Source organism: Balaenoptera borealis (genome assembly GCF_965194805.1).
Source record: "Balaenoptera borealis genome assembly, chromosome: 6".
Lineage (NCBI taxonomy): Eukaryota > Metazoa > Chordata > Mammalia > Artiodactyla > Balaenopteridae > Balaenoptera > Balaenoptera borealis.
In genome coordinates, this window is record NC_138863.1 from 1,308,383 (window position 1) to 1,335,349 (window position 26,967).

The window sequence follows — 26,967 nt, forward strand, 5'->3', positions numbered from 1 at the left end:
GTGCACAGAATCCCTGGGTGGGTCTGGGCACAGGGTGCTGATGGCAGACGGCCAAGGAACCTCCAGCCATGGATGCCCCCCACCTGAGACCCTTCCTCCACCCCTACCCGGTCACTCCTCGGGAAATGAGGCCATCAGTCATCATGTCACTGGCCACTTTAGGGGAATTCAACAAAAATCAATTTCCTGAACGGCAATTTTCTGATGGCCAAGCGAGCAATTGATCACTGCGAGCCCCCGAGCCCTCGCATGGAAAGGGGGGCGTGCAGCAGAGAGAGCGCCTGAAGGGAGAGCCGCCTGCCCGCCGCACGCACGCACACACGCGTGGGAAGGCGCGCGCTCTGGGTGTGCTGGGTGGGCTGGCACTCGGCTCCCGGGAGGAGGTGCCTGGAATCAGTGAAGCCCCAGCTCCCGGGGAAGGTGCTGCCCTGGCCCACAAGCACCCGCCTCTCCCTTCTCTCCGCTGGAGGCTCCCCCCAGCCTGCACGTCCCCCGAGCCCACGTCCCAGCCCTTCCCCGCTGTGGTCCCCAGGGGGCCCCCCACCCCGAAGCCACACACACCACTTCCCTCTTGAGCCCATTGACCCCAGACCCCACTGCCTCCCAGTGGTCTGTTCACCGTTTCCACCCCCAGCTCCCGCCCGCCCTCCCTCCACTCTGACCCGGCCCCCCTTCTGAAAGCCCCCCACCCGGGGAAGCCTGTCTCCCCTCCTGAGCACTCTGGCCGGCCCGCCCCCCGCCCCCCTCCTGGAAACCTCGTCCGGAGATGCGGGCCCCCCGTGAGGCCCCTTAGGGCGGCCGCCGCTCCTCCTCCCATCCCCCACTCCCCTCCGCCCAGCGGGCCCCCACTGCCGCAGCCTCGGAGTCCCCTCCTGGGCTGGCCCTGCTCTTCCCATCCTCTCGCCCCCTCTCTACAGGCTGATGCCCCGCTGCCCCCCAATCCAGGACCCAGCCCTCCGCTTCTGCCGCCAGCCGAGCTGACCGCTGACCTCCCAGCCGAGGCCAGTGGCCTCCCTCCGTGTCCCCCACCTGCCAAGCCTCAGGGGGGTCTCGGCATCTCCCCCCACGCCCTGCGGAGGCCCAGGGGTGGCAGCAGCGTTGCCCGAACAGCAGGGCCGTCCCGAGATCACCCTCTCGGCTCGGAACTCAGGAGCAGTGGGTCTGTCTGTCCATCCTTCTGCGGCGAGGGCTAGAGACCCAGGCTGGCACACCTGCAGGCAGGTGGGCACTAGGCAGAGAGGGCACACAGAGGCCTCAGTGCCCGACCCTGAGGCACCCTGGGCGTAGCACCCACTCCAGGGAGGAAGCTGTGGGTCTCAGCTGCATGGGAGACGGTTTTCTGAAAGAGCTGCCGGGGGACACCAAAGGCTGTCTGTGGGACCCTGAGCACCATCGCGGGGGATGCGGAGGCCTCTGTGACCCTAGAACAGGCCCCTTGGAGTCCCAGACGCCAGCCAGGGGTGGGGACGGGTGGGGAGGCAGCAAGCCAGAGGAGGGCGGGCCTCCCTGGGGTGGCCTGACGGCCCAGCTTCACCCCGAGCCCGGCGACCAGAGGCAGTGCCGTCTCCTCCGGCACCCTCTGTCGTGCTGGAGGAGAAGCGTCCCTGATGGCCCCGAGGTGGCCCACTTTCCCTGCTGAGAACCTCGGATCTCCAATCGTAAGAAGGCCTTTCTGCCTCGTAGCTGAATCTGAACCTCGAAGCCGCCCGGGCAAAGGGTGGGTTGGGCCTCGTGGTGGCGGAACCTTGGCCCCGAAGGCGTCCATGTCCTGGAACTGAGACCGTGCTGGGACTTCGCAGCTGGGATTAAGTTAAGGTTCCTGAGGGAGAGGTTGTCCTGGATTGTCCGGTGGGCCCAACGTCCTCACGAGGGTCCCTAAACGTGGAAGCGGGGAAGCGGGGCAGACAGCAGCAGGAGTCCGAGAAGGAGATGTGACAGGGAAGTGGCTCCGAGACACCAGACGGACAGACGTTGCTGCCTCTGCGGGTGGGGGAGGGGTCGGTCTGCCAGGAGCTGGAAAAGGCAGTGAGGGGACCCTCCCCCGTGCCCCCAGCAGGGGCTGCCTCACCTTGACTTTAGCCCGCATCACTTTATGGACTTCACGTTCTCCCTCGTCTGCATCTGGAACCACCAGGCTCACTCAGGACCAGATGTGTCAGCCAGGCCAAGACGCGGCGCTATAGGTGGAGGCGCTCGTCACGCATACCTTCGTACGCAGGTGTCGTTGCCCTACAAGCTTGCCCTAAACACGGGGATTCGGAGATCCTATTTTGCACATTTCTCTATAAAGAGAAAAGTGTGTGGTGAGTTTCTAATCGTGCACCCGGTGTTTTAGTCAATTCGGTCCAAGTCGGAATCCCGAGAACCAGGAGCACGGATGTCCTTGGGTGTCCCAGCTCGAGCAGAGAGCAAGGTCGCCCCTCCTCTGCCGTCTTGTCTTATTTGGCCTCAGTGGATCGCAGGATGCCTGCCCGCATTGGTGAGGATGACCTTTATTCAGTCCATCGATTCAAATGCTAGTCTCTTCTGAGACACCCTCACAGACGCACCCGGAAAGCACGTGCACCAGTCTCTGGGCATCCCTCGGCCCAGGCAACTTGACACTCCTGGCCTGAGGCAGGAATGGACTGGTGTCCTGCACGAGCACCCCTGAGAACTGCATCCTCCACCTTAGACCATTTTCCTGAGCAGCTTCTGGCTTTCTGCACACCTCACCTTGCCTCTCCTCCCCCACCCCTTGTGCTTCTGTACCGTGCGTTGTAGGATCTTACCTCTGACCCTGCCCCTCCCTGCCACGATTCCAGGCACGGTGTGGGCAGGACCACTCCTTCAAGCTCACCCCAGCCCAGGACGGCTAATGGTGACGCACCTCTGCCCAGATGGACTGCAGATGCCCTGAATGGGTCCCACAAGACCCAGGCTGCTGAAGATGTCCTCCACGGTCCCCGAATGCCCACAGTCAGCCCACCACCCGGGACACGGGCAGCAGAGCAAAGGTAACGGGCTTAACGTTTGGTTTCTTGCTCTTTGCAAAATTTACAAAACCACGTGACTGTCTGAACTCAGCGCTGGGGCTTCCCGGATCTTTGGAACAGGTTCACACTGTCTGAACTCAGCGCTGGGGCTTCCCGGATCTTTGGAACAGGTTCACACAAGTCCTGATGCTCAAGCCCCCTGAATTCAAGCAGGTCTGCCTTTGGGGGGAATCCCATTTGGGGAGTCAATCCTACAAAGTAAAACTGTGAATACAAGACACAGCTCAAGGTATCTGCATGGTTGGTGGAGCGGCCAGGGCCTGGGACTCACAGGAGAACTGCTGAACAGACGTGGCTTTGGGCTGACAATAGAGCCAGGGTCTCCTGTGAGAGTGCCCCTGGGGACATGTGACAATGTCCAGACATTCTGGGTTGTCTTGACGGGGGATGCTACAGGGGGTGGAGGCCGGGGATCCTGCTGAACATCGCCATGCACAGGACAGCCTCGCCAGGGAGCGTCATTCCACCCCAGCCTCCGTGGTGTGAGGCCGAGGCACTCCGTGCTAGAGCATGAACGGCTGTTGCAGAGAGCGGGTGAATCTGATATACAGAGACCTGGCAGAGGTCCAAAATGTACCATCCGGAGAGAAAAATGCAGCAGTGCGGAGCGTGTTTACAGAGCAGGACAAGCACTGGGCGTCCTGGGTGCGCATGGCGCTTGGCTGGGTGGGAAGGGGATGGGGGGAGGGGATGGGGGAGGGGATGGGGAGGGGATGGGGGAAGGGATGGGGAGGGGATGGGGGAGGGGATGGGGAGGGGATGGGGAGGGGATGGGGGAGGGGGTGGGGAGGGGTGGGGGAGGGGGTGGGGGGAGGGGATGGGAAGAGGGTCTGTCCACGCCGGGCCGTTAACACTGAGTCGTCGCTCAGAGGAGCAGAGTGGAGAGGGGGTGGTAACCACCTTGTCTCTCTTTTTCACTTTAAAGATATTTCTCTGTGTGCAGTGTGTTCCCATTGTTTGGCCAGCTTAAGGGGCCAGCGGCTGACATCTCCCTGGGGGCAAAGCAGGAGGCGAGGCTCAGCTTTCAAGGCCCAGGGGCTGCCTCCCGGCCATCCAAGGAGCCGGATTTAGCGCGGCTTCAAAAGCCATTTGCAGCCCTTTAATTCCGAGCCGCCACTCTGGCCCAGCTCGGGCCTCCTGGCTGCCTGCGTCGCAGGCTCACAATACCTGCTTCTCAGATGAATCGAGGAATCTAGGACAACTGGCGAGAAGTGAGCCAGGCAACCTGCTCTGCCATCAACCTGTTTCCACCAACACCAGGGAAGGAAGAGCCGAAGGGTCAGACAGAGGAGGCCGGCGGGCGGCCGCCAGGATGGCTGGGGCCCAGCTCCCAGCAGAGACCCTCAAAGGCAGGGGAGCCGGGAGCCCCCGACGGCGGCAGGACAGGGCCATGCTGCCGGGACGCCTCAGTCGGGCTGAGAAACACGCCGAGCCCCGGTTCCCATAAATCCGGCTTTTATGTGGCGATGAATAGGGGTAAACAATGGATCTATTTTAGGCTGCGGAGAAACTGGCCCAGCCTGGGTCTCCCTCCTGCAATTAGGAGCCTCAGCACGGCGGGGCCTGGAGTCCCTGGCTGGCATGGAAGCCTCACAAAGACGAGGTCCGCCTGGGTTTGGGGGAGGAGATTCCACCCTCCCCTGGGGTCTGTTGCTGGCAGGGCCCCCTCTCCCAGCATGGGAGGAAGTGCTGCTGGCAGCCCCGGTTGCCAGCAGGGCCCAGCTGGTGGTGACCGCCCCATCGCCCCGTCTCTGCGAGCACAGGTTGGCCCTTGGCCTCCGGTGGTGTCCCGCAGCTGCCCCCAGAACGGGAAGCCCCTCCGCGACCCCTCCCACACGGCGGCCAGCCTCGGCGGGACCTCCCCACTCCTGCTGGAGCCCGCCCCGAAGACGTCTCAGAAGCCACGGCGCCTCGCTCCAGCCCCGCACTGCCTGCGGACGCTCAGCCCACCCGTGGGGTGGACACGGCGTGTGCCAGGCGCAGCCTGACGGGGCGAGTTGGCCACAGTTACACAATGGCCCTCTCTGTCCCCGCCACGGTCCAGGGGGGCATAGCACCCTCCCACCCCAGACCTTCCTCCTCCAGCAAGTGTCCCTGTAAAGTGCGTCTTCCCCAGACCCTCATCACCCTGTCCCCAGCCCTCCCCCGGGTGAGGATGGCAGAGGGGACGGGTATGGCCGAGGGACCTTAGTGCCACACGGCCCTCGCCCAGCTCCAGGCCTACTGGCTCCTTTGCTCCAGGCCACACTCCCCGTGCATGGGGAGAAATGTCCCGCCTGTCCCTCCTGGAAGCAACTACATTCACCTCTACCAGCTGTTCTTCTGGTCTTCACCTACTTCTGTCCAGAGAACAGGGTTCCACCCATGATGGTTGCCTCTGTGTGTCACCTTGGCTGGCCACGGTGCCCAGGTATTTGCTCAAATGCCAGCCTAGACGTCACTGTGAAAGTGTTTTTTAAATGAAAGCAGATGGTCCTCCACAATGCAGGTGGGCTAAGCAGAATACTTTAAAAGGGAAAAGACTGAGGTCTCCAAAGAAGAAGGCATCCCGCCTCCAGGCTGTCTGTGGACTCAGGCTTGCAGCCTTGACTCTCCCCTGGGTGTCCCTCCTGCCAGCCTGCTCTGCAGCCTTTGAACTTGTCAGCCCCACAAGCGCATGAACCAGCTCCTTAAAATACGCCTCTCTCCCTCTGTCTGTATAGACACATCCTGTTGGTTCTGTTTCCCTGGAGGCCTGGACTGGTCCACACCCTGCGGTGGGCAGCCTCCGAGGTGGTCCCCAATGATCCCTGCCTGTGGGTGCCCATGCCCTCCCGTGAGTGTGGGTGGGGGCTGGTGATGGATCCTAATACAGAAAGCCTGGCAACCGTGGTGAGCAAACCGCTTCTGGGATTAGGGTACAGAAAGATGCCCGTGGTGCTCACCCTCTCTTACTCTCTCTCGGGGGTCAGAACCTTCCATCTGAGGGAATCCAGTGGCCCCGAGCTGAACCACCCCATAGAGAGGACCGTGTGGCAGGAAACCTACAGCCAACAGGGCTTTGAATCCAGGCAGCAGCCCTGCGAGTGAAGTGGCTCTTTTCCCAGCCTGGCCTTCAGGTGGTACAGCCCCAGGCGATAACTCGTGGGAGACCCTGAGTTGGGAGACCCCAAGTTAGAAGACCCCGCTGTCCTGTGCCTGGATTCCTAACCCACTCAGACTGAGTCTGTCGGTTGGGGTCTGTTGTTTGAGGTGATTGGTTACACTGGAGCAGGTAACTAACACACACCTCTTTCTTTATCATCTTAGATCTTATCTCTTGAAAGCTTCCTCTCTCAGCTCTGATTCTCCCTTCTCTGGCCTCCCAACACATCTCAAAGTTTGGTTAAAATCAATATTCCAGTCTCAAAGGATTACGACCAGGTAAAGAAAATGTACTACTGAGCTAAGTTATGCATTCTGATGGTATTTCATTCTCTGTACGTTTTCCCCCCAGAGTTAGTTATTGCCTTGCTTTTATTTAAAAAAAAAAAAAAGGGGTGGGGGCAAAGTGTAGCTTTCCATGTACCCGTTTATAATTATTCAATGCTCTATCAGAATTTTCAGATGCCATCCATACCTGCCCAAGAGCTCAGATGCTCAGATAATCTTCTGTTGCCATTTCCTTTTCTGCTGAAAATCTAGCCCTGTCCCTGGAGTCCTGCTTCTCTGGGCCTGCAGGATACCTGTCACTCAGGGGCTTCCCTTCACCTCTCTTTGGAGGTGTGAGACCGACTTGCTGTGTTCCGCAGCTTCTCAGTACACTGTGTCACAAAAACACGGGACAGGGAGCCTGGGAGATAAAATGTTGTGTCTGTGTAGGTCCCAGAATGCCTGTACTCTCTCCCAGTGGTGGCTGATCCATGTTTTAGGCGCAGTGTCCTGGCCCCCGTCCAAAGGCTGGGGGCATCTTCCTGTGTCTCCCAGCTTCCAGGGTGGCCAGAGAGATCTGACACCACTGGAATTCCCATTCTTTTTATGTGATTTGTCCTTGCAGCTTGGAAACTTGTAGGCTTTCCTCTTGTGTCCAGTGTCCTGAAATCTCCGAAGTTGTGCCTCTGCAGGTCTTTTTTCTCACTGGATGGGGTGCAGACCTGTCTTTCTGGAGGCTCAGTCCTTCCCCACGAGGACACTTCCTTGTACGACCACTGTTGACGTTTATGTCAGCTCTCCTGAATTCATCCTCTACTGTTGCCATCTTTCCTCGGCTGTTTTCTGTTTTTGTCTTTCTGTTGTATTTTATGAGAGATTTTCATTACTCTACCCTCCTATCTTTCTGTTGCTTTTTAAAATTTTAAATTATTATATTTTGAATTGTCAATAACGTTTTTTTGTTTTCAGAATGCTACTCTCATTGTGACATCCCATTTTGTTTTGTGGACACAATGTCTCATCCGGCACTGATAATATTAGTGTTTTAAGCCTTTTTTTCTTTCCTGCTCCCTTAAATTTAGGCTCATACCTTTAATCTTGTTAACATTGATACTGTAATAGCTATCACCAAGTGCCCGGAGCTTCCTGGATGTTACCCCATGATTTTGCCCATTTCTCAGGTGAGAATCTGAGGCCCTGAGAGGGGGTGTGTCCTGCCCAGTCTCATAGCCTGTCAGAGGTCAGGCCAGACTCAGGCAGCAGGATCCCTTCTGAGCCTGGGCTCTGACCACTGGACCATCCTGCCCCAGTCTGGGGCCAGCCAGGGAGGCGGAGCCCCTCACTCCCACACATCTGGTTGGCAGGATGGATGGCCCTTCGTGGTCCACCCTGAGCTCGTCTCTGCCTGAGGCCCACTCCCCATCCCTCCAGAGCACAAGTCCTTCCAAGATGCCCCCAGCCTTTGGAGGCCCAGGACCTGCGCCTAAAAGGTGGATCAGCCACCGCTGGGATCCAGGGCGTGCTGTGGACGCGACCGCCAGCCCCAAGTGACACCAAGCGGCACGGCAGACCCTGTTCCCTGGAGAGGGGCTGGCCAGAGGCCTGTCCCCGGACCCTGCTCCCCACACACCCCAAAGCCCGGGGTCCCCCCGGGTGCATCAAGGAACCCCGGGATCATCTTGCTCGTGCACCCCCAGCCTGCCTCAGACCACCCTCCTCTCCACGCGCCCTGCCCAGCCACCTTCTCCCGCCCGGCCCTCACCTGGTTCCCGGGAAAGTCCTTGTCTCCTCCAGCCTTGGGGAGGCAGGGTCCCCCTATGCCCCACCCACTGCCTGCAGAGAGCGGACAGGACATGCAAACCGCAGACCTGGGGGGGCACGCACGAGATGAGTGGGCCCACGCGGCCTGCGGAGGACTGGAGCGTGCCTGCCACGCAGCCCCCAGCCCCCTCCCACCAAGACGTCCAAATCCAGTGAAAGAAAACTCGCACCTCTGAGGGATAGACGTCTTGGCTGGATCCACCCTGAGGGCTGCCAGCGAGCCTCTGCCTGCTGAGAGGGGCCGAGAGCCTGGGAGAAGAGGAGCAGGGGGTGGGCGGGGGCACCTGAGCCAGGCCAGAGGAGGGGGCTTCCTCTCCAACCAGGGACCTGGCTGGCCTCCCCGCCCCTCAGTGAGACAGGCCTGAGGCGGGCGTCCTAGCCCTGCGGTCCAGACGCCACAGTGCTGGACACAGTTAAACGTGAGTCACTACCCAGTAAGCGGCCATCCTGCTCCATCGATCTCAGGAACCCTCGGCTGTCCTTCCAGAGCCATGGCTTACAGAACCCTCTGCGCTTCTTGTGGCCAGAGCCCTGGCCAGGGTGGGCCCCGAGCCACTGCAGGGAGGCTGCAGCAGCACCTGGACCATGTGCCTCCCGGGACGGGCCAGGCGGCTCTGTCTGCGCAGCCAGCTGGACGCACCAGCTCCTCGGAGCCCAGGGGCCCTCAGAAGACTGGTGGCATAGTGACACTGGGAGCGTGTTTGAAATGCCGGGGCTCGCGGCTAGGCCTTCTGAATGAGGCTCTGCCGGGGGATGGTGTGCACCCGGGGTGGGGCGTGGGGTGGCGCAGGAACGAGTGTGGTCTGACCCTCCGAGCGGGGCTGCCCCTGGGCCTCCACTGTTTACTGGCGGCTCCGGCAGGTCCCCAACTCTGAGAGCCTCGGTTGGTTTCTTCCCCAGTGAGTGGCGACAAAAGCAACAGCTCTGACCACACTGGGAGGCAGGGATTTCGGTGGATGGTCCAGAGAGGGGCCTGGCACAGAGAATGCCGTACGACACCAGGTCCTTAGCAGATGACACGGGTGGAAACCCAGGGATGGGGTCACCTGAGTAAGTGTCGCGGTGTTTTATCACACAACAAGGTGACCTGGGTGCCCTCGAGGCTCACCGCGCCTTCCGGCACACAGATTGCTGAGTGACTTTGCCACGAGGGGAGTGTGGACCCGGGTTTGGCTCTGGTCTGGCCTCAGAGCGTTGCACTGTGTCCTTGGGGGCAGGACTGAGGGATACACAGGTCTGGGGAAGTCTCCAGCCCACCTCACCCCCATCCCTCCACTCAGCCTCAGTCGTAGCGCCCAGCTCCTCCCAGGCCTCGCCTGCATCTCCCCCTCCATTCCCTCCGTGCTTCTCTGAGACCCCAGCACCGGACCCCTGCAGGACCCCAGCGGGCACCCCGCACCTGGAGTTTGGGGAGTTAACTCCCAGGGGCAACCCCCAACCAACGAGACAGAAGACCACAAGTCAGCGCTTCCTCTGGTCTGAGGTCTTGGGAGCCCCGGGTGGGCAACAGTGTGCCCCTGGTCCAGCTTCGCCCCTTCTGTTCACGGCTCCACCTGGACTCCCACCTCTGCTCCCTGGGACCACATCCCAGGCAGAGCATGCTGGCTAGGCCCACACCAGGTCGACGCTGATGGAGCCCTGCGGTGTTGGGATGTGACCCTCGGGAGCTCTCGGTACCCTGGGAGGAGGGGGATGAGGGGGAAGCCCCTTTTCCTGCATCTCCCATCACTCTCAAAGGCGGCGACCCCGGACCTCTCCCTCCAGGGCCCTTTCCTCCCGCACAGCCAGGGCCACACCTACTGCCTGGACACGATTCCTGCACCACCGTGGTGCCGAGGCCCTGGGCTGCCTTCTTGGGGAGTATTTCCAGGAAGACGACTGCTGCACAGGAGCCTTGGGGGCCTGGGGACACAGCCTGTCCAGCGCTGCATCACAGACATGTCACAGGCTCCTGGCATCTGTCACAGCTCACATCCTATGCCGATGCTTCTCATTCTCCGAGTCTTGGGGCTTTGGGGCACTGCCCCCATGTCCTCATCCCTGGCCCCAAGTTCCCTAAGCTCCAAGCCTGAGAGGAAGAGGGCTCTTCCAGGAAGGTCTGCCCCACCTCTCCGCCTCCATCAGGCTCTCTCTGTTACGAGCTCAGCTGGGCCCTAGACAGCCGTGGAGTCCGGGTGTCCCGGACCAGGAGCCTCGCTGACCAGGGGAGCTCAGGGCTGCAGCCCAGCTTCTCATCCCGTGTGATGACCAGGACCTTCGTGACGCTCCAGGAAGAAGCATCTTGGAAAAGACCCTCCCATGCCTGCTCCACCTCCAGGGCTGGAGGCCCCTCTCACTGCCTGCCTGAGCCTAAAGCCTTGGCTCTGGGCCAGAGCCTGGGCTTGTCACCACGGGCCAGGCAGGGCCACATGGCTCTGAGCTGCCAGATTCACAAATACAAATACAGGCCCAGTTAGATTAGAATCTCAGATAATCAATGAATACTTTTTAGTATCGGGGTGTCCTGCATTTTACCTGTCCACCCGGCACCTGATGGGTCCCCGCTTCCTGGCCACACTCCACCCCAGGCCAGGGTCCCCTCGGCTCAGGAGAAGGCCTCTCATGGAGTGAACCGGGACCTGGTCAGAAATTCTCACAGATCGTTTAAAGGAAGGAATGATTTTTATGAAGAATCACACGGGCCTTAGGCATGTAACTCCCAAATCTCGACTCTGCCTTCGCGGGCTTTGACCAGCTATCCTCGGATTCCAGTGAGCGTGGCGCCCCCTGGAGCCCACTCTCGGATGCGCCGTCCATGAGGTCAGGTATGGGATTCCTCAGAATGCTCGGGTCTGTCCCGGTTCCAACTTTCCAGAGTTCTCCAACCCACACTTGACAGTAGCTTCCGGCAATGTTCACCTCGAGTGGGCCTTTCCAAGGCAACTGAGTTTTCACGCAAAAAGCTCTGTTCACGTTCATTAGCTTTCATGGTATTTAATTAAATCCTTTTCTTAAAATGACAAATACAGTCAGGGCCTGTGGGTTTGGGAACAAAGAATGTGGCTGTGAGAGGTGTCCCATCCCCGTGCAGGAGCAGAGGGGCGGGCGCTTCTCGAGTGGACCTGGATCATGGGAGGGAGTGAGGGCAGCGCAGCTGGGCGCAGGGACAGCCGAGGGAGGAGCTGGCAGGACCCGGCTCTCACACTGACCAGGTGAACCTGGCCAAGCACTGACCTGACCCAGGTGTTCAGTCCGTGCTCTCACCCAGCCCCATGCACCCTGGCCAGGAGCTGTTCCAGGCCCGGGACACTCGGATAATCTCAGGAGCCTCGGGCTCAGAAAGGAAGTGGGCAGAACACGGAGCCAAGAAGGAGGGCAGTGTCACCTGCTGGGACCAGGGACGTGGGACAGAGTGACGTGGGCTGGGAGATGGGGAGGTTCCAGAGGAGGCGGGACTCCTGGGCTGGGGAGCAAGGCCCCCAGCGTTGAAGCGGCGGACACGTTCCAGGGCCCGAAAGCAAAGCGGGCTGGCCACAGGGGCCCTGGGAGCAGACTGGGTGAGCAGCGCGGACCCTTCCAGAAGCAGATCAACATGGCGGGTGGAGGCCCGCTGAGGGTGGCCCTGGGAGGGGCCCAGGGAGGAGGGGCCTCCAGAAGCACCGTGCAGGGGGGCCTGTGTCCCGGAGGACCTGCGGCTTTAGGACTTCATAATGAACAGGGCTCTGGCTTGCGTTGGGACGGCTGAAGGAACTGCGACCCAAGCGCCCTCCTGCCCTTCAGGAGACCCGAGGTGGGCCGGGGGCTTGTCCTCAGGGGCGCGGGCTCTGGTGTGTGCGGGGCTCAGGCGCCGTAGCAGGAGGCCACGCTTGGTCTTCCCGAGCTGGCAGCAGGGGGCGCCCCGAGACCTCCTAATGGGAGAAACTGCGGCACTGGCCGGGTGTGGGGGGGCGGGCGGGGACCGGAACCAGGCCTCCCCTGGGGCAGGCGGAGCGGCAGAGGTGAAGGGTCCCCAGGTCGGCCGCCCTGGCCCCGCCTTCCCGCACAGCTGGCAGAGCCCCGCAGCCCGGCCCCTCTCTCTGCCTGGGTAGCAAAGAGGGAGACGGGCAGCTTCCGTCCACTTCGTCCGCCAAGACCCGTATCTTGCGACCAGAGCTGCTTCTCACCGCAGGCAGGTGGGACCTTCGGAGGCCTCCGAGGCGTCCACAGGGAGGGCGCTGTGCCAGGGCAGGGGCAGGGGCAGGGGCAGGGGCAGGGACAGGGACAGGGGCTGTCAACCAGGCTTCAGAGATTTCACACCACCAACCTGGGCCCCACCCCTGAACCATTGTATTAGCATCCTGCCTCAGGAGCCTGGGGGCTGGAAACCCTGACTATTTAAAAGCTCTGCAGGTGGTCCCCATGTGCAGCCTGGGTTAGAACTTCTTTGGACAGCAGCTCTCAAAGCCTGGCCCTAGATCTGCTGAGCACCCCTGGTAATGTGAGAGAAATGCAGAGTCCTGGGCCCACCCCTGAGCTCCTGAATCAGAACTGTGAGAGGTAGGGGCCCAGGGATCTGCATTCTGCCACGTCCCCTAGGTGATTCTGACACTGCCCAGGTGGAGAACCCGCTCGTGCGTGCCTCCCTACCCTAAATGTGCTCTGGGACCAGCAGCATAGACATCTCCTGGGAGCCTTGAGGGATGCAGAGCCCCAGGCTCTACCTCCAACCTGCTGAATCAGAACTGCATTTTAACAGGATCCCTGGGCGATCTGTACATAGTGTGAGAACCACTGCTTTGGGGTCCCACTGAAAAAGAACAGTACATGGCTGGGTGTGCAGAGCCCCCGCAAGGGTCACTGGGGGAAGCCTCCCTGGTGAGGGGGTGACGGGGCCATCCTCCAGGGGGCAGAGGTGTGGGGCCCAGTTGGGTTCTGCAGATGAGGTTCTCCAGGTGGGACCCTTCAGGTGGAGCCCCTCCAGGTAGAGCCCTCCAGGTGCGGCCCAAGACGGTCTGTGCACAGGCCAGCAAGGGAGAGGAGCTTGAAGAACTCAGGAGGCAAGAAAAGGTTGGGGGTGGACACACCTGGGGGTGGTTATGGAAGACCCAGGAGGTTGACCCAGGCCAGCAGATAAGAAAGCTAAATAACAGGGAGCTTGGGGTGGTGGGGTTTTTAAAAAAATTTTTTTCCATTATAAAAGTAAATAAACTTATGGTTACCAAAGGCGAAAGGTGGGGGAGGGATAAATTAGGAGTTTGGGATTAACATATACACACTCCTATGTATAAAATAGATAATCAACAAGGATCTACTGTACGGCACAGGGAGGAACTCTACTCAATATTCTGCAATAACCTATATGGGAAAAGAATCTGAAAAAGAATGGAAATATGTACATGTATAACTGAATCACTTGGCTGTACACCTGAAACTAACAACATTGTAAATCAACTATACCCCAATATAAAATAAAAATTAAGTTAAAAAAATAAAAGTAATGAATTAAGGAAAATACGAATACCCAGAAAGAAGGAAAAAACATATATACCCATAGCTCCCAACACCATCACTGCTCATTACTTGTGGCCTTTTTCTATGTATAGTTTTTTCTGTTAAGTAGTCAGTTATAAAATAAGTACTTGTAATTTTATTTCATTTTCCCCAACATCACAGGGATGTTTGCACATCATCTTCAGACATGGAATCGTTAGTGATGGACAACGTGGTGATGACGGTAGCAAGACTGGCTGGTCCCCGCTCCCCGCCGCGCCCCGGCCAGCTGCACACGTCCCCCCAGAGCACCGGCGGTCCCAGGCCCACCGCAACGCGGGGCCCGAAACACACAGACGCAAGACTCCGCGGGGCCTGGCTCCCGCCCGCCCTTCCAGACTTCACCTCCTCAGCTCCCCACACTGCATAAGGCCTGTTCCTACCTAAGCCCCGGGTCCCCTTAGTGGCCCTGTTGGGTAGGGTATTGGAGCCGGGAGAGGCGCCCAGGGGATTAGAGGGGTCAGGAGGGACTCGGGAGTTGGTTCTCTGGCCGGACATCAATGGTGCCGTTCGCAGTGGTCAAGGGCCTCCGTCGTCCACGGCACCAAGTGCAAGATCAAGTCCTGAAGCCAAGTGCCTACAGGAGGCACAGCTGTGGGTGCCCAGGCAGCTGCTGTCACCGCCCCTTAGTGGGAATAAGGGGTAAAGGCTGTGGGGTTGGCTGGTAGCTTCTAAGTGTGCTGGAGAATTTGGGGAAAGGAAATGATGAGCTCAGAGCTTAAAATTCCCAGCCAGGGGCAGATAGAGAACCAGAAAGCGTCTATGCTGTGCAGAAAAGCCCCTCAGACAGGCCTGCCCGCAAGGCTGGCCCTGGGCTGGAGGCTCCCGGGAGGGTCCCCAGCCCCCTCGTGGAGGAGAGGGCCTCACGGCCCCTAAACGTTTGTGCCAAGTGAGGCTCATGTGGAGTGCCGCTTCCTCCTGGGAGTCTGGAACCTTCACCAGGCACAGGTGCCCGCGACCACCCCCAGGAAAGCCCCAGGCGCTGTGTCTCTGAGGGGCTCCCCGGGGAGACAGCACCTCACGGGCGTCACGGCTGGTGGTGGGGAGCTAAGCGTGTCATGTGAGGGGAGGGGGCTCTGGAAGCTCACGCCTGGTCCCCGACTTGTCCCTGCGCCCCTTCCTTTTACCGATAATTGCTTTGTATCCTTTCTCTGTCCTGAATCCAGCTGTGAGCGCGGCCTCTGCTGAGTCCTGGGGGCCCCCTAGTGAACCTGGGAGAGGTTTTGGGGACCCCGACACAGTTACCAAGTGCCCACCTGAGGACCCCAGCTCAGCTTCCCTAAAAGAATTTCTCTCTTGGAGGCACAGGGTCCGACTTCTGAAAATAAAACCCAAAGTTCAGCTTGGTGTGTGGCCGCATCACAGGCAGGTTGAACACATGACTCTCGGGTCCCATCTCTGAAAGTCTGGGCGTTCTGGGGGGAAGAATAGCCCCTCCTCACTTGGGTGGGGACGTGTGAGCAGATTCTGGTGGAGCCGGGGACCCGAACCCCTAAATTCTGCTGGGGCTTCTTTGCCAGAAGACATCCTTCCTGCCCATCTGGGGGCCAGTCCCCTCACACCTGAGTAACCCGTAATGGTCACCCGCTAAGTAGCTGTCTTGCGTGGCGACAGACTTAATCACTGCTTATAAGCCCGAAGGCGCCAGTCTGGGGATGGGACATCAGGCTGGACACCCTCGCTTCCTGCCTGTCACGCGGCTCAGCGGTGACCTGTCGGCGGGGGCTGCTGACCCAGGGCTGCTATTGGTTCCCCGAGGGTCCCGTCCTGCCTGCCTTTCCCTGGGGCAGCTCTGTGATTACCCTGGTCCCACAAGGGGGGCATCGCAGCCCCAATGTCACACTTAGAATGTCTTTCTCTCCTGGTAGAAAGGAAATTGGGTTTATTTTGAGTACCAATGTTGAATTCAATCCTAAAAATCTTGGGCCTGTGCAAAAATGTTTTTCTCCCAATTTGATCTTTGGATCAGATTCCCAAAAGTGGACTCCTGGGAGTTGGCTGCCAGCAGGGTCACAGGAGCCCTCAGTCCTCTGGGCGGGGATGAAATATTCAGTTTGAAGGTTCACGGAGGTGACGTCTGTCCCTCGTCCCTGGCCTTTTATAAAGAGGAGCTTGTGCGCTGGCAGCAGATGCCCATCAGGCTACACGGCTGGGGGACAGCAGCTGCAAGGTAACCTCTGGGGAGGGCAGATGCGGCGGGGACATTCCTTAAATAGTTAAATTCAATAAGGCCAACTGATTCTGCCTCGGGGGTTTAGCCTCCGAAGAACGGTTTGAAGCCGCTGAAATTGAAATTGTCATGAAAACACTGACAACTTCTCTTTTTACCAGAGCTGTTTTCCCAGGAGTGGCCCACTTGTGGGTGGCGGGGAGAAGTGGCGGTCCGAGGGGTGGGTGGTCTCACCTGTGTGGGTTCCTCCTGCTGCAGGTGGACCTGAGCACCGTCGGTCGGTGGGGGACGGGCCTAGGGATGATGAAGACCTGCCTGGTGCCCGGGCTGGCCCTCTGCCTCCTGCTGGGGCCTCTGGCAGGTGAGGGGCTGCCTGTCCTCCTGTGCTGTCCTGTCTAGGCACTGGGGTACCGGTGGGTGGTGAGGTCCTTCCTGGGGGGCCTCTGGGGTGACTTCTCTCCCTTCCCTCGCAGGGGCCAAGCCGGTGCCGGAGGAAGGAGGTACCGTATTGCTTTCCCGGTTCTGGTCTCACGTGTCTGGGGGGTGGTGGGGGGAGAAGAGTGGCCGGGTGGGAGCTGGCCTCTGTGCAGAGCAGGGGAAGTGGGAGCCCTGGGTCAGGCGGAGGCTGAGCCGCACAGACAGAGGGACTGGAGCCTCTTCCCTGGGCCCTGTCCTCCCGCCACTGGGGACACACCGGGCAGGAGAGACCCTCTGAGCCCCCGAGGACCCCAGCCTTCTCATCTCAGGCACCTCGTCCCACCTTGGTGCAGAGCATCCAGACTCCAAGGCTGGGGGCTGTGGTCTCCTCTGAATCCCACCCGGGTGCCCTACATCCCACCGTGGCGATTCAGTCCTGCTCAGCGTCTCCAGGATGGGCCAGACTCCGCCCTTCTCCCCTCCTCTGTCCCCCAGGCCAGGAGTCCTGAGGGGCAGGGCTGGTGTTACCCCCGGCTGCTCCTCGGTGACCAGGCTCAGTGCCTTCGGGCAGGACCGGATGAGTCAGCCCCTGAGCCAGTTGTCCTCCCTCCAGACCCCTATGCGGAGCTGCCGGCCATGCCCTACTGGCCTTTCTCCACGTCCGACTTCTGGAACTACGTGCAGCACTTCCAGGCCCTGGGGGCCTACCCCCAGCTGGAGGACATGGCCCGCACCTTCTTCGCCCACTTCCCCCTGGGGACCACCCTGGGCTTCCACGTCCCCTACAGGGAGGAGTGAGCATCCGGGGCAGGGGGGCCCCCACCCCGTGGGAGTCTGGCCGGCCTCGTACTGAATAAACTCCTGACTTGAATGCACGACGCACATGGTGGTCTTCTTGGTTTTCTTCGGAGAAGCATCTCCACTCTGCTCCACTTACTCTCTCGTTTGACAAATCAGCCCCTCTTGACCATCAGGGAACACGTCTTAGAAAGGCCTGTGCATGATTTCTGTCCCCAGAGCACCAACTGCGACTCCCCCGTCCTCACACTGACCCTAGGAGGATCCCTGGAGTGTAGGTGGGGAAACTGAGGCAAGCAGACAGTAGGTAACTGCCTGGCTTGTTGGCGGGACCCAGGTCCCGTCCAGGCAGCTGCGACCCAGGAACCGCCCCCCGCCGCCCCTTGGCCACCGAGCTGGACAGCAGGCAGACCCACAGCGGCCTCCCCTGGGCTGGGTGCCCTGCCGGGGCTCCAACCCCCACGCTCAACTCACACCAGGGCAGCTGGTCTGTGGGGATCACCGGGTGCCTGGGTGCTGGGTCTGCAGGCAGAAGGGCCTCCAAAACATGACCACCAGCAGTGCAGATTCGGGGACTTGCGGGGAGTGGGGCTGCCTGCCCTGGGCACAGCCAGGGCGCACGAGCTTCGGGCCACACCCCATCAGATGGCAAAGAAATCGGTTTAATGGGCTGCAACCTGCTTTTCTTTAAAAATAAAATAATAGAAAATGCTTCCTATTTAACTTTAGACACTAGTATTTGTACTAGCACCTAACCGTAGAAACCATTACACATAATAAGAATTTTGTAAGGTTTTGTGAAACTCGTGTGCCACGTGTTCTGTTCGTTGGAAATATGTGATGGGAATGAATTCCATCCTGTGTGCAGCCTCAAGGGTCTGCAGGCTGTCCTTTAAGGTGAGTGAGAAGTAGGGGTTATTCTGAGAGTTCTCTCCCGGGACCCTGGCATGGACACCCAGCTGTGCCGGGAGGGACCTGGGAGGGGGAGGGGAGGTGGCCGCGGTGCCCAGGCAGTGGCTGCCCACTGGCCCCAGCCGTGCAGCAAGGCTTCCTGCCCTCACCTCTGTCTCCACCTCCTGTGGCCAACGGGTAGCTTCCCTCCCTGTGTCCAGGCTTCAATTTGAAAGAGGAAGAATCTGTTGGCCTAGCCTGTCGCTTCGGGAAAAACCAGTACATTCTTTGTTTCTTTTCCCCCTTGAGCTGGTCTGAGTTTGGTTTCTGTAAATTAACTGCACACACACACACACACACACACACATCCCGACTCCTAGGAGAGTCCACTTGTGGCAGCTGGGCCTTGACCAAACGTACCAGACGAAAGGCACCCTCACCGCCTGGACATGGTGCCGACCTGTGTGGTAATTCATGCGCGTGCGTGTGTGTTTTTGTGTGTGTGTGGTCATTTACATGCCACTCGGATTTTCATGCACCCAGTTACGTCAAGCATTGGAGAATGACGGCTCCAGATGCCCCTCAAAAGTGCTCGAAGGACTGCCTCCCGTGTGCCTTCCGGGGAAGCCCCTGGGGTGCCCTGGCCAGAGCTGGGTCCCCTCTTGGACACACCCATGACCACCCAGGACACACAGCTGCATTATTACGTGTCTTCAAAGTCCCAGCTACCCTCCTTCTGTTCTCAGAAGAAGAAAGCCCCACCCTCAAGCAACCCTCAGCAGATGCCCTACCTGCCTGCCCTGTGGCCCCAGGGGCACCTGGCTCCCCATTTAGGACTCAGGTTTGGCCGTGACCCTCTCTGTTCACCTGCGCACACACAGCTTCCCTTCTCTTCTGTGCACCCCTCCTGGTTTCCCTTCACAGTCTAGACCTGGTGGCGGGGGACCCCTCCACTTCCTGCCCCACGTCCTCAGCCGGCTTCACCCCTCAATGCTCGCTACCAACAAGCACCACCGGCAGCCGCTGTCTTCTCATCCCTGCCTCGGCCGCTCCTGGGGGACCACACGCCCGCTGTGCCCGGCAGTCAATGCCCGTGTCGACTGAAAAAAACGCACAACCTAAAAGTTGAGAATTATGTTTGATTTGGCAGACGTACTGAGGACTTAAGCTCAGGAGACAGCCTCTCAGATCGGATGGTCCTGAAGAGGGAAGGGAGGAGCCAGGAGCTATAGGAGTTTCTGCCAAAAAAGCCTAGGTAGTTGGGATATCAAAAGATTCCTGCTAATTAAAGAAAACCAGACATCTCAAGTTAATGAGTTTAGTGCTTTTCTATGTATGGGAAGATGCAAGCGTCTGGGCTTATTGAAATTATTCCTTTGATATGCACCTTAACTATCTAGGGCCAGGATCCTGCTTTCCTCCATCCTGAATCCCCTCAGGGTGCACAGTGGGAGCCGCTGCAGAGGCTGACGGCCTGATGGCCTCAACATCCTTTGTTTACTGCTACGGCCAGCGACATTCTTTGTCCACACCTGTTGTCCTGGAGCAGTCACCAATAGGGTCCCTTTCACTCTCAAAGGATGTGGTCTGGACGTGATAGCCCAGCGACAGCCCCAATCCCCTAGCGCTCTCGGGGAGTGCCCCAGTCCGACCCTGACCTTCCACCTCTGTGACGTCACTGTCCTGGTTCTGTTCGTCCGTAGACATCAGTGTCCCCTGGGGCGGACCCTGTGCCCCGCTCTCCTGGAGGCCTCACCCCTCCACAGGAATGGGGGTCCCTGTGCTTTGAAACTACTCAGAAGGGGAGTTGGCTGGTACCATGGACTCAGGCTTCACTGGTCTGACCTTCCCGCGGGCACTTGGGGTGACTCGTGTCATGGTGACATTGGAGGCTCACCCACCTGGCCAGTCACTTTCCCTTCTCCCTTGGCCCTGCGCTGTCCACCCACGCCTGACCCGGGCCACAATCCCTGCTCAATCTAGGCTCAATTCCTGTCTCCCTGGAACCACCCTCCCCTCCCCCTCCCCCTCCCCCACCCCTACTTCTCTGGCAGCCCAGCCCCCAAGCCTACCTACTTTTAAAAGTCTAGTTCAAATATCTCATGCTCTCCTTCCCCACCACCCCTTCCCCTCTCCCTCTTTCCCTCGCTTCTCTCTCATTCACATTCTTTTTTAAAACTTATGATAAAATACATACAACGTAACATTTACTATATAAACTATTTTTGAGGCATTAAGTGCATTCACATTGTTATGCAACCATCATCACCATCCATCTCCAGCCTATTTCTTCTTCCCATTAAGCACTAACTCCCCCTCCCCCTCCCCCAGCCCCATTCTACTTTCTGTCTCTATGAATTTGATTACTCTGCGTACCTCATGTAAGCGGAATCATACAGTATTTGTCTTTTGGAGATTTCACTAAGCATAATGTCCTCAAGGTTCATCCACATTGGAGCAGCTGTTAGAATTTCCTTCCTTTTAAAGGCTGAATAATATTCCACTGTATGGATGGGCCACATTTTGCTCAACCATTCAAATGTTGATGGATACCTACCCGAGTTCTTTCACATTTTAGCCATTGTGAAAAATGTTGCTGTGAATGTGGGTGTACAAATATCTCTTCGAGACCCTGCTGTCAATTCTTTTGGATATATGCCCAGAGTGGAATCCTGGACCATATGGTAAATCTATGTTTAACTTTTGAGGAACCTCCATACTGTTTCCAACAGTAGCCGCACCATTTTACATTCCAACCAACAGTGCACAAGGGTTCCAATTTCCCCACATCCTTGCTAACATTTGGTATTTTCTGGGGTTTTGACAGTAGCCATCCCGATGGATGTGGGGTGGTAACTCATTGTGGTTTGGTTTGCCTTTCTCTGATGATCCGTGATGTCGAACACCTTTTCATAGGTTTATTGGCCATTTATAAATCTGCTTTGGATAAATGTCTATTCCAGTCCTTTGCTGATTTTTTAATCAGACTCTTTGTTTTCTGTTGTTGAATTTTAGGAGTTCTCTGTACATTCGGTATATTAACCCCTTATCAGATATATGGTTTGCAAATATCTTCTCCCATTCTGTGGGTTGCCTTTTTACTCTGTTACCCACTCATATTCTTTAATGGGTATTTCCTGGGCACCTGTCAGTGCCAGGCCCTTAGGTCCAGACTGCCTGTGACCGCGGTGAAGTCACAGAGCAGCGTCCCTTGTGTGCTGACAGCCACGCGAAGATCCTGCCCACCCCAGCCCCAACCAGGCCAGTCCGGCCCGCCCCGACTAATGGAGGAGGGGACCATAGCGTGGAAGGTCCTCCGGCGGCTAGACCTGCCAGATGGTGGTGCGAGGAAACCATAGAGTCGGCCGTTCTCTCGCGTCTAGACTTGCCACGGCGGGGCTTGCACCGGAAGAGGGCGTCAGCGGGCCGGAAGTGGGTCGGGGACGCCGGAGCTGCAGGCGGAGATGAAGCCGGCGGTGGACGAGATGTTTCCCGAGGGCGCGGGACCCTACGTGGATCTGGACGAGGTGAGGCGGGCGGCGCCGGGCCGGGCGGGAGCGGAGCCAAGGCCAGCTGTCGGGTGCGGGCCGGGTCTGGGGCGAGAGAAGGCGGCGGCCTGCGCGGCCCCGTTCCCCGGCCCGCGTTCGCCGTCCCGGCGGTTCCTACCTTGGGCGAGAGAATGGGGCCTCCGGGAACCCAGTGAGGTGGCGGCCGGGATGGCTACGGGCCGGGGTTGCGGTGAGCGTCGGTGCCCGCGGCCTGGAGCCCCGCAGGGGCGATTGGTGGGGACCCCGGGGACGGGGTTGAGCTCGTGCCAGGTGCTGGGGGAGGAAGTGGGCCCCGGCCGGGGTGGCGTGCTGTGGCGCGGCGGGGGCGAGTCCCCGTCTGGGAGGAGGGGAGACGAGAGCCCGGCTGACCAACGGCCCTTGGGAAAGAAGCGGCTTCCAGCCCGCGGAGCGGAGGAGAGGGGTGCCTGGCAGGTCCGTGTTCCGCGCGGGGCCCGGGTCTCTCCCGCAGTTGCGCAGGGTCGTTGTGTCACCCCATCCTCTGGGCACAGGGCGTTCTTGTCTGGTGTTGGAGGTGTGAGCTCGGAGTGTCAGGCCGGCTCCGCGGGGTCCGGACCTCGATTTCTCCTTCTCAAACCTCAGCGGGGACGGACCCATTCTGTGTGCTCCTGGACGTCCGGGGAGCACAGAGAGACGCTGATTGCCAATTCTAAATGCATCCAAAGGCGGTGCGGGTGATAGAAGCCCCCGGGCTTTGGGGTGGCCCAGCAAAGGCTTAGGAGAGTAGCTGGCTGCAGCCAGATGCTGGCGGCGCGCTGGGGCGTAGCGGCGAGGCCTGGCGGGAGCGGGAGCGAGGCCTGCAGGGTCTAGGGGAGGGCAGGTCGTGCCTGGGAGAGCGGGAATGGGATGGAGCCGGGCAGGCAGGGTTGGGAGGCAGATGGTGCATCGCCTGTAGCCTTTCTGGGACAGGTGGGCCCTCTGCACCCCGGTCCCGAGGCACCTGCACTCACCCCCTGCTTCTCAGCCCTGGGCTCCAGGCACTACCTTCGGCAAGCGTGGAGTCGCTGGAGGGCTTTAAGGTGCGGAGTGAGGGCTCCGACTGGTTCGTGGTGCTGTCGCTCTGGAGGGTTTGGGGTGAGAGAGTGGGGCAGTACAAACAGGGGGATGGGGGGCGCGAGGAGGGTCTGAATGAAGACAGTGCCTCCAGAAGGAGGTAGGCGCAAACTCCGCAGCTGTGTCACAGGTAGAATCTGCACAGCTTCCTGTGGGGACGGGACAGGGGAGGGCGCCTGAGGAGGGAAGGGAGGCTGTGAGGGTCCCCGCTGCTAAGGGAGGACGGGAGGTGCTGTGCCCTTTGAGCCAGCAAGAGGCAGGGCAGACAGCCTGGGGGCGGTTGGGAGTCAGGGTGGCAGCAGGGCGTGGGGGCCAGCCGTCCAGGGTGCTGCCACCAGAGGCCTCTGCTCTAGCTGTCACCATGTGACTCTAAAAGAGGCTCGGAATCCTCACCACGTTGCCCAGCTTTGGTTGTGGTGTTGTTTTCCTGCCACCGTTGAGCGGTGGCAGTGGGAAGGCCTGTGATGGCACCGCCCCCCTCCCCAGAGCCCCAGGTCGGCAGGTCAGTTTCTCAGGGGAAGTGGTTTACCTCTCAGAAGCAGCAGGCGCAGCCCCGAGCTCAGCCGTGGTCAGGCTCCGTGCTGCGTGCGCTCGGGGCCCCGTGTCCGGCTGTACGCAGCGGTGCTGCTGTTTGGGGCGGCGGCAGGACTCTGTGTAAAAGGCGAGAGGGGTCTAGGGACATCAGACCTGAGGAGACCCTCACCGTAGTTCCTTGGAATGCCGCCTCCCTCCCCTGCTCCCACTCCCTCCCTTCCCCTGGGCTAAGTTTTGTCTCCGACCTGGACACTTTCTGCCCAGGAGTGGTGTGGCGCCTGCGTGGCACTTACACCACTCGTCCTCTCGGAAAACCCCGCTGACATGACCTTTCCTTTCCCTCCCCAGGCAGGAGGCAGCACCGGGCTCCTGATGGACTTGGCAGCCAATGAAAAGGCAGTTCACGCAGACTTTTTTAATGGTAAGGACGCTGGGATTGGCTTGCCAGTTTTAATCTGTTTCTTCTGCAGGTTATGCAGTGGAGCAGCTTTGTGATGTGAGTGAGTTGGATCGTAGACCAGTAAAGGCCAGATCCTGTGCCATTCTTGGAACGCCGTGCAGCCCTGCTTTTCAGGAGGGAAGAAAGCTTCCAGTCTTACGTTCCAGTTGTTGAGTTTGAGCCGTGAACGTGCACTTGGACACCTGAAACTGTAGCAGGGTCTGGTCCGTCTGGCTTTCTCGTCTCCCCTCTCTCCCGATGGCTGGTGTGCTTTCCTCTCCCTGTTTGCCACTGGGTCCTCGTCCCCCGGGCTGCCTGTGCGGAGTGACAGCCACAGGCCTGCCCTTCCCGCCCCTTTCCTCTGAAACCGGGAGCTGTTCGCATTTGAGGGTTTAATGCTAGTTTCGGGAACATGGGTGGAGTTTTACCAGATAAACAGTGAGAAACTAACTTTATAGGGAATCTTCACATACGTTTGAGGGGGTACTTCTCGTGTTCCCTTCTGGTTTCCTCAGGCCTTGTTCCTGTAGAGTATATTCATCCCTACCAAGGGTTAAATCGTAAGTAGAAACACAAGATCGCTTTCTTAGGAGAGTTAAGTGGTATTTTATCTCTTAGCATCCGTCTTTCATCCAGGGTGCCTGCCACTACGAAGAACTTTTGTCACTAGTTAGTGGCAGCTAGGGCGTTACCTTGCCCTGTTGGTTTTCAGCGGCCCCAAACCTCTCTGGCGCCCGAGCCCGTGCTGTTTTATCTGGCTGCTTTTCAGGCAGTTGTTGCCTAACGAGAAGCCAGGCTGCTGCATGAGGGCGGCCTTCCCGGGAGCGCAGCTGCTCTCCCCAGGCAGCGTCCCCGCAGGACTGAGGGGCGTGACGTTTGTTAAGTTCTCTGGGGGAGCAGGTGTGGAGTGCACAGGGTACAGAGCCGCCGCTAGGACCTCACCCGGGTAGGGGTGTGTGGTCCCCAGGACGGCACGATCCACTCACATTTTGATGGTCTCCTTGCAAGCCGCCCTCCTCCCCTGCCAGCCCGGGGCTTAGAGACCGTTGGCTGTGTTCTAGAGTTCAAGTTCGCATGATTTCCACCAGCAGCCCTTTAATTCTGACAGAAGCACCTGTGAGAAGGACCCAGGCCGCCAGGCCAGGTGAGCACGGGAGCGGATTGGGGCGCTTCTCCCTCCGAGTCCGAGCCCGGCAGGGACGAGGAGCGCAGGCGCGCAGACGCCGCCCCGGCAGGTTGTGACGGCCTGGGTGTGCGGGGAGCCGTTCCCCGCGAGAAGGCCGAGTGGCCTTGGAAGGACTTGTCCTTAGTCCTGTTCACTCATTGGTTGAGCAGATAGGTTTTGATGGCCTGTTGTCCCCTAGGCAGTGGAGTTCAAACCCTGAACGAGGTTCGCTCTCCTCACTCAGTGTTTTACAAAATGGGAGCATTAGACAGGGGGTGGGCCGGGACAGCTCGGGGACGAGAGCCCTGACAGGTGGGCGCAGGGTTGCCAGGGGCACATCCTGAGGCAGTGCTCAGGAGGCGGCACCTGCAGGGCTGGGGGCTGGGGGCTGCGGGGAGAGTGGCGGAGCTGCGGGACCACAGGCCCGGCCAGGCGGTGGGAGAGGCGGGCGCCGGTGGGACCATCCGGGGGGCGGGGCGGGGCTGGGGGCCCACTGCGGGGCAGGAGGTGCCTGGGTGCCGCCTCCCCCTGGGGAGCAGGGGTGTGGGGGCCCACCCGTCCTCTCTCTGGCTCTTCGTTTACTCTGCACATTCTCAGTGCACGGTACGCATGAGTGGGGTCTTCTCTTCTTGTGAAAGTAACATATACCCGTGGTGGGAATGTAGAAAATATACAAAGAAGTAAACAGAAGGACAAAATGACCATGAGTTTGGCTTTGACCCCCTCGCAGGGTGCAGTGCGCTGTGAATTTCTGGCGTTTCTTCTAGTGGGAATGGGCCTCAGGCTGCGTTTCTCAAGCTTAACTATAGGTCAGACTCTCTTAAAGGGAGTCGTTCTCACGGGGCTCTGTCCCTCCACCACCTTTCCCCCCCCAGCTCTGCAGTTTCCTGCTCACGGCTGCGAGCCTCAGGCAGCTTCAGCCCACCTCCCCTCCCCTCCATGCAGCGCTGGCGAGAGCAGAGCCCTGGCCGTACTCACGGGCACGCAGGCACGGCTGTGAGGGGTCGCCCACGTGGTCCAGAACACGCCCTCACGCATTTTCTTAAGATCGTCATCTAAATAGAAACAAGAGTAAAGATGCACTCTGGACTACTGTCCCTTTGGACTGTATGAGCCCCGGTTGGATAAAATTGAGAGCCTGTCCTGGGCAAAGTCCTTTATCAGATTGTTCACTGTTTTCTCTCTAGTTTTGAATGACCACATAACTCATTTTATAGTTATTTCCTCAGCTGTAGACCTCGTGTGCCCCATCAATGTGTGGTTTTGTTCATTTTGTAGATTTTGAAGATCTCTTTGATGACGATGATATCCAGTGAGGTGTGTCCGGCGGTGCGTTTGCTCAGGCCTTGCCATGCCGTGGTGTGGTGGATCGCCTCAAAGGACAGTTGTAGATGGTTCCGGAGAACTTGTGGAAATCACTCGAAGTTAGGAGATGGTTAACGAAGAAGGAAAAGATGGTTTTAACCATCTGGATGAGGCCTCTTGATCTCTGAATGTGACCGCCTTTTGTCCTTAACTTCAATTAAAAAAAGTGATGTTATTACTTGCAGGGTGATTTTAATGCTTGCATTTCTGAGTGAATATTACAATCCCTAGACGTCTCCTTGGGCATACGTGTACATGCATGCCTGTGTTCCACGCTGAGAGAAACAGGTCTCAGCATAGAAATACACGGTGCACTTTTTGCTTTGTGGCCTTGAGTAATTGTGACGGCTCACGGTTGCTAATGTGGTGTTTGTGTTAGACCCGTAAGCGGTGCAGGCCGGCTCCTGGAAGTGCCTGTGAGGCCTTACTCGGGTCCCATCCCTCCCCGGAGGCACATGTAGCTGCGTGTTTCCCCTCCTAACGTCAGAGCAGCTGCTGTCCCCGAATCTGAGGCTTGAAGAAGCAGGGCAACTCGGTAATGACTGAAAGAGACGCCTCCTACCTGAGACACGTGTGCGTTGGTCCATCTCGCGGGAGAGCGTAGCACCTACGGGGGAAGTTTCTTGCTGGTCCAGCTCAGCAATTGATAATGGTTGTAAACACTACGATTACTGTTTCATATCAGTCTCGAAGTGAAGAATGTTTCTTCGATAAGGAAAGGCCCAGGGCACACATCGGTCCCCACAGCTCAGAGTCGAGCAGAGCCACTTAGTAGGTGAGTTGGGATGTGCTGACCTTCCCCGTGAGAACTGCCG

The 26,967-nt window shown here is 58.9% G+C and overlaps 2 protein-coding genes across 4 annotated transcripts; both read left to right on the forward strand.

The window, feature by feature from the left end:
- The first annotated feature begins 12,488 nt into the window (after positions 1-12,488).
- Positions 12,489-17,505, forward strand: OTOS (otospiralin). 3 transcript variants are annotated; one of them, XM_082396138.1, is made up of 4 exons: positions 12,489-15,924; positions 16,183-16,285; positions 16,398-16,424; positions 16,955-17,505. In XM_082396138.1, exons 2-4 carry the CDS (start codon positions 16,225-16,227, stop codon positions 17,137-17,139), a joined length of 273 nt encoding a protein of 90 aa, XP_082252264.1. In that variant the 5' UTR covers positions 12,489-15,924; positions 16,183-16,224; the 3' UTR covers positions 17,140-17,505. The 3 variants fall into 3 exon arrangements, with proteins under 3 accessions (XP_082252264.1, XP_082252263.1, XP_082252262.1); XM_082396137.1 differs by having other exon boundaries at positions 12,489-13,938; XM_082396136.1 differs by having other exon boundaries at positions 12,489-16,285.
- A 3,900-nt stretch (positions 17,506-21,405) lies between these two features.
- COPS9 (COP9 signalosome subunit 9) lies at positions 21,406-26,330 on the forward strand. Its single transcript, XM_082395909.1, has 3 exons — positions 21,406-21,557; positions 23,532-23,604; positions 26,066-26,330. The coding sequence occupies exons 1-3, from the start codon at positions 21,495-21,497 to the stop codon at positions 26,101-26,103; spliced, it is 174 nt and encodes a 57-aa protein (XP_082252035.1). The 5' UTR covers positions 21,406-21,494; the 3' UTR covers positions 26,104-26,330.
- The last annotated feature ends 637 nt before the right edge of the window (positions 26,331-26,967 follow it).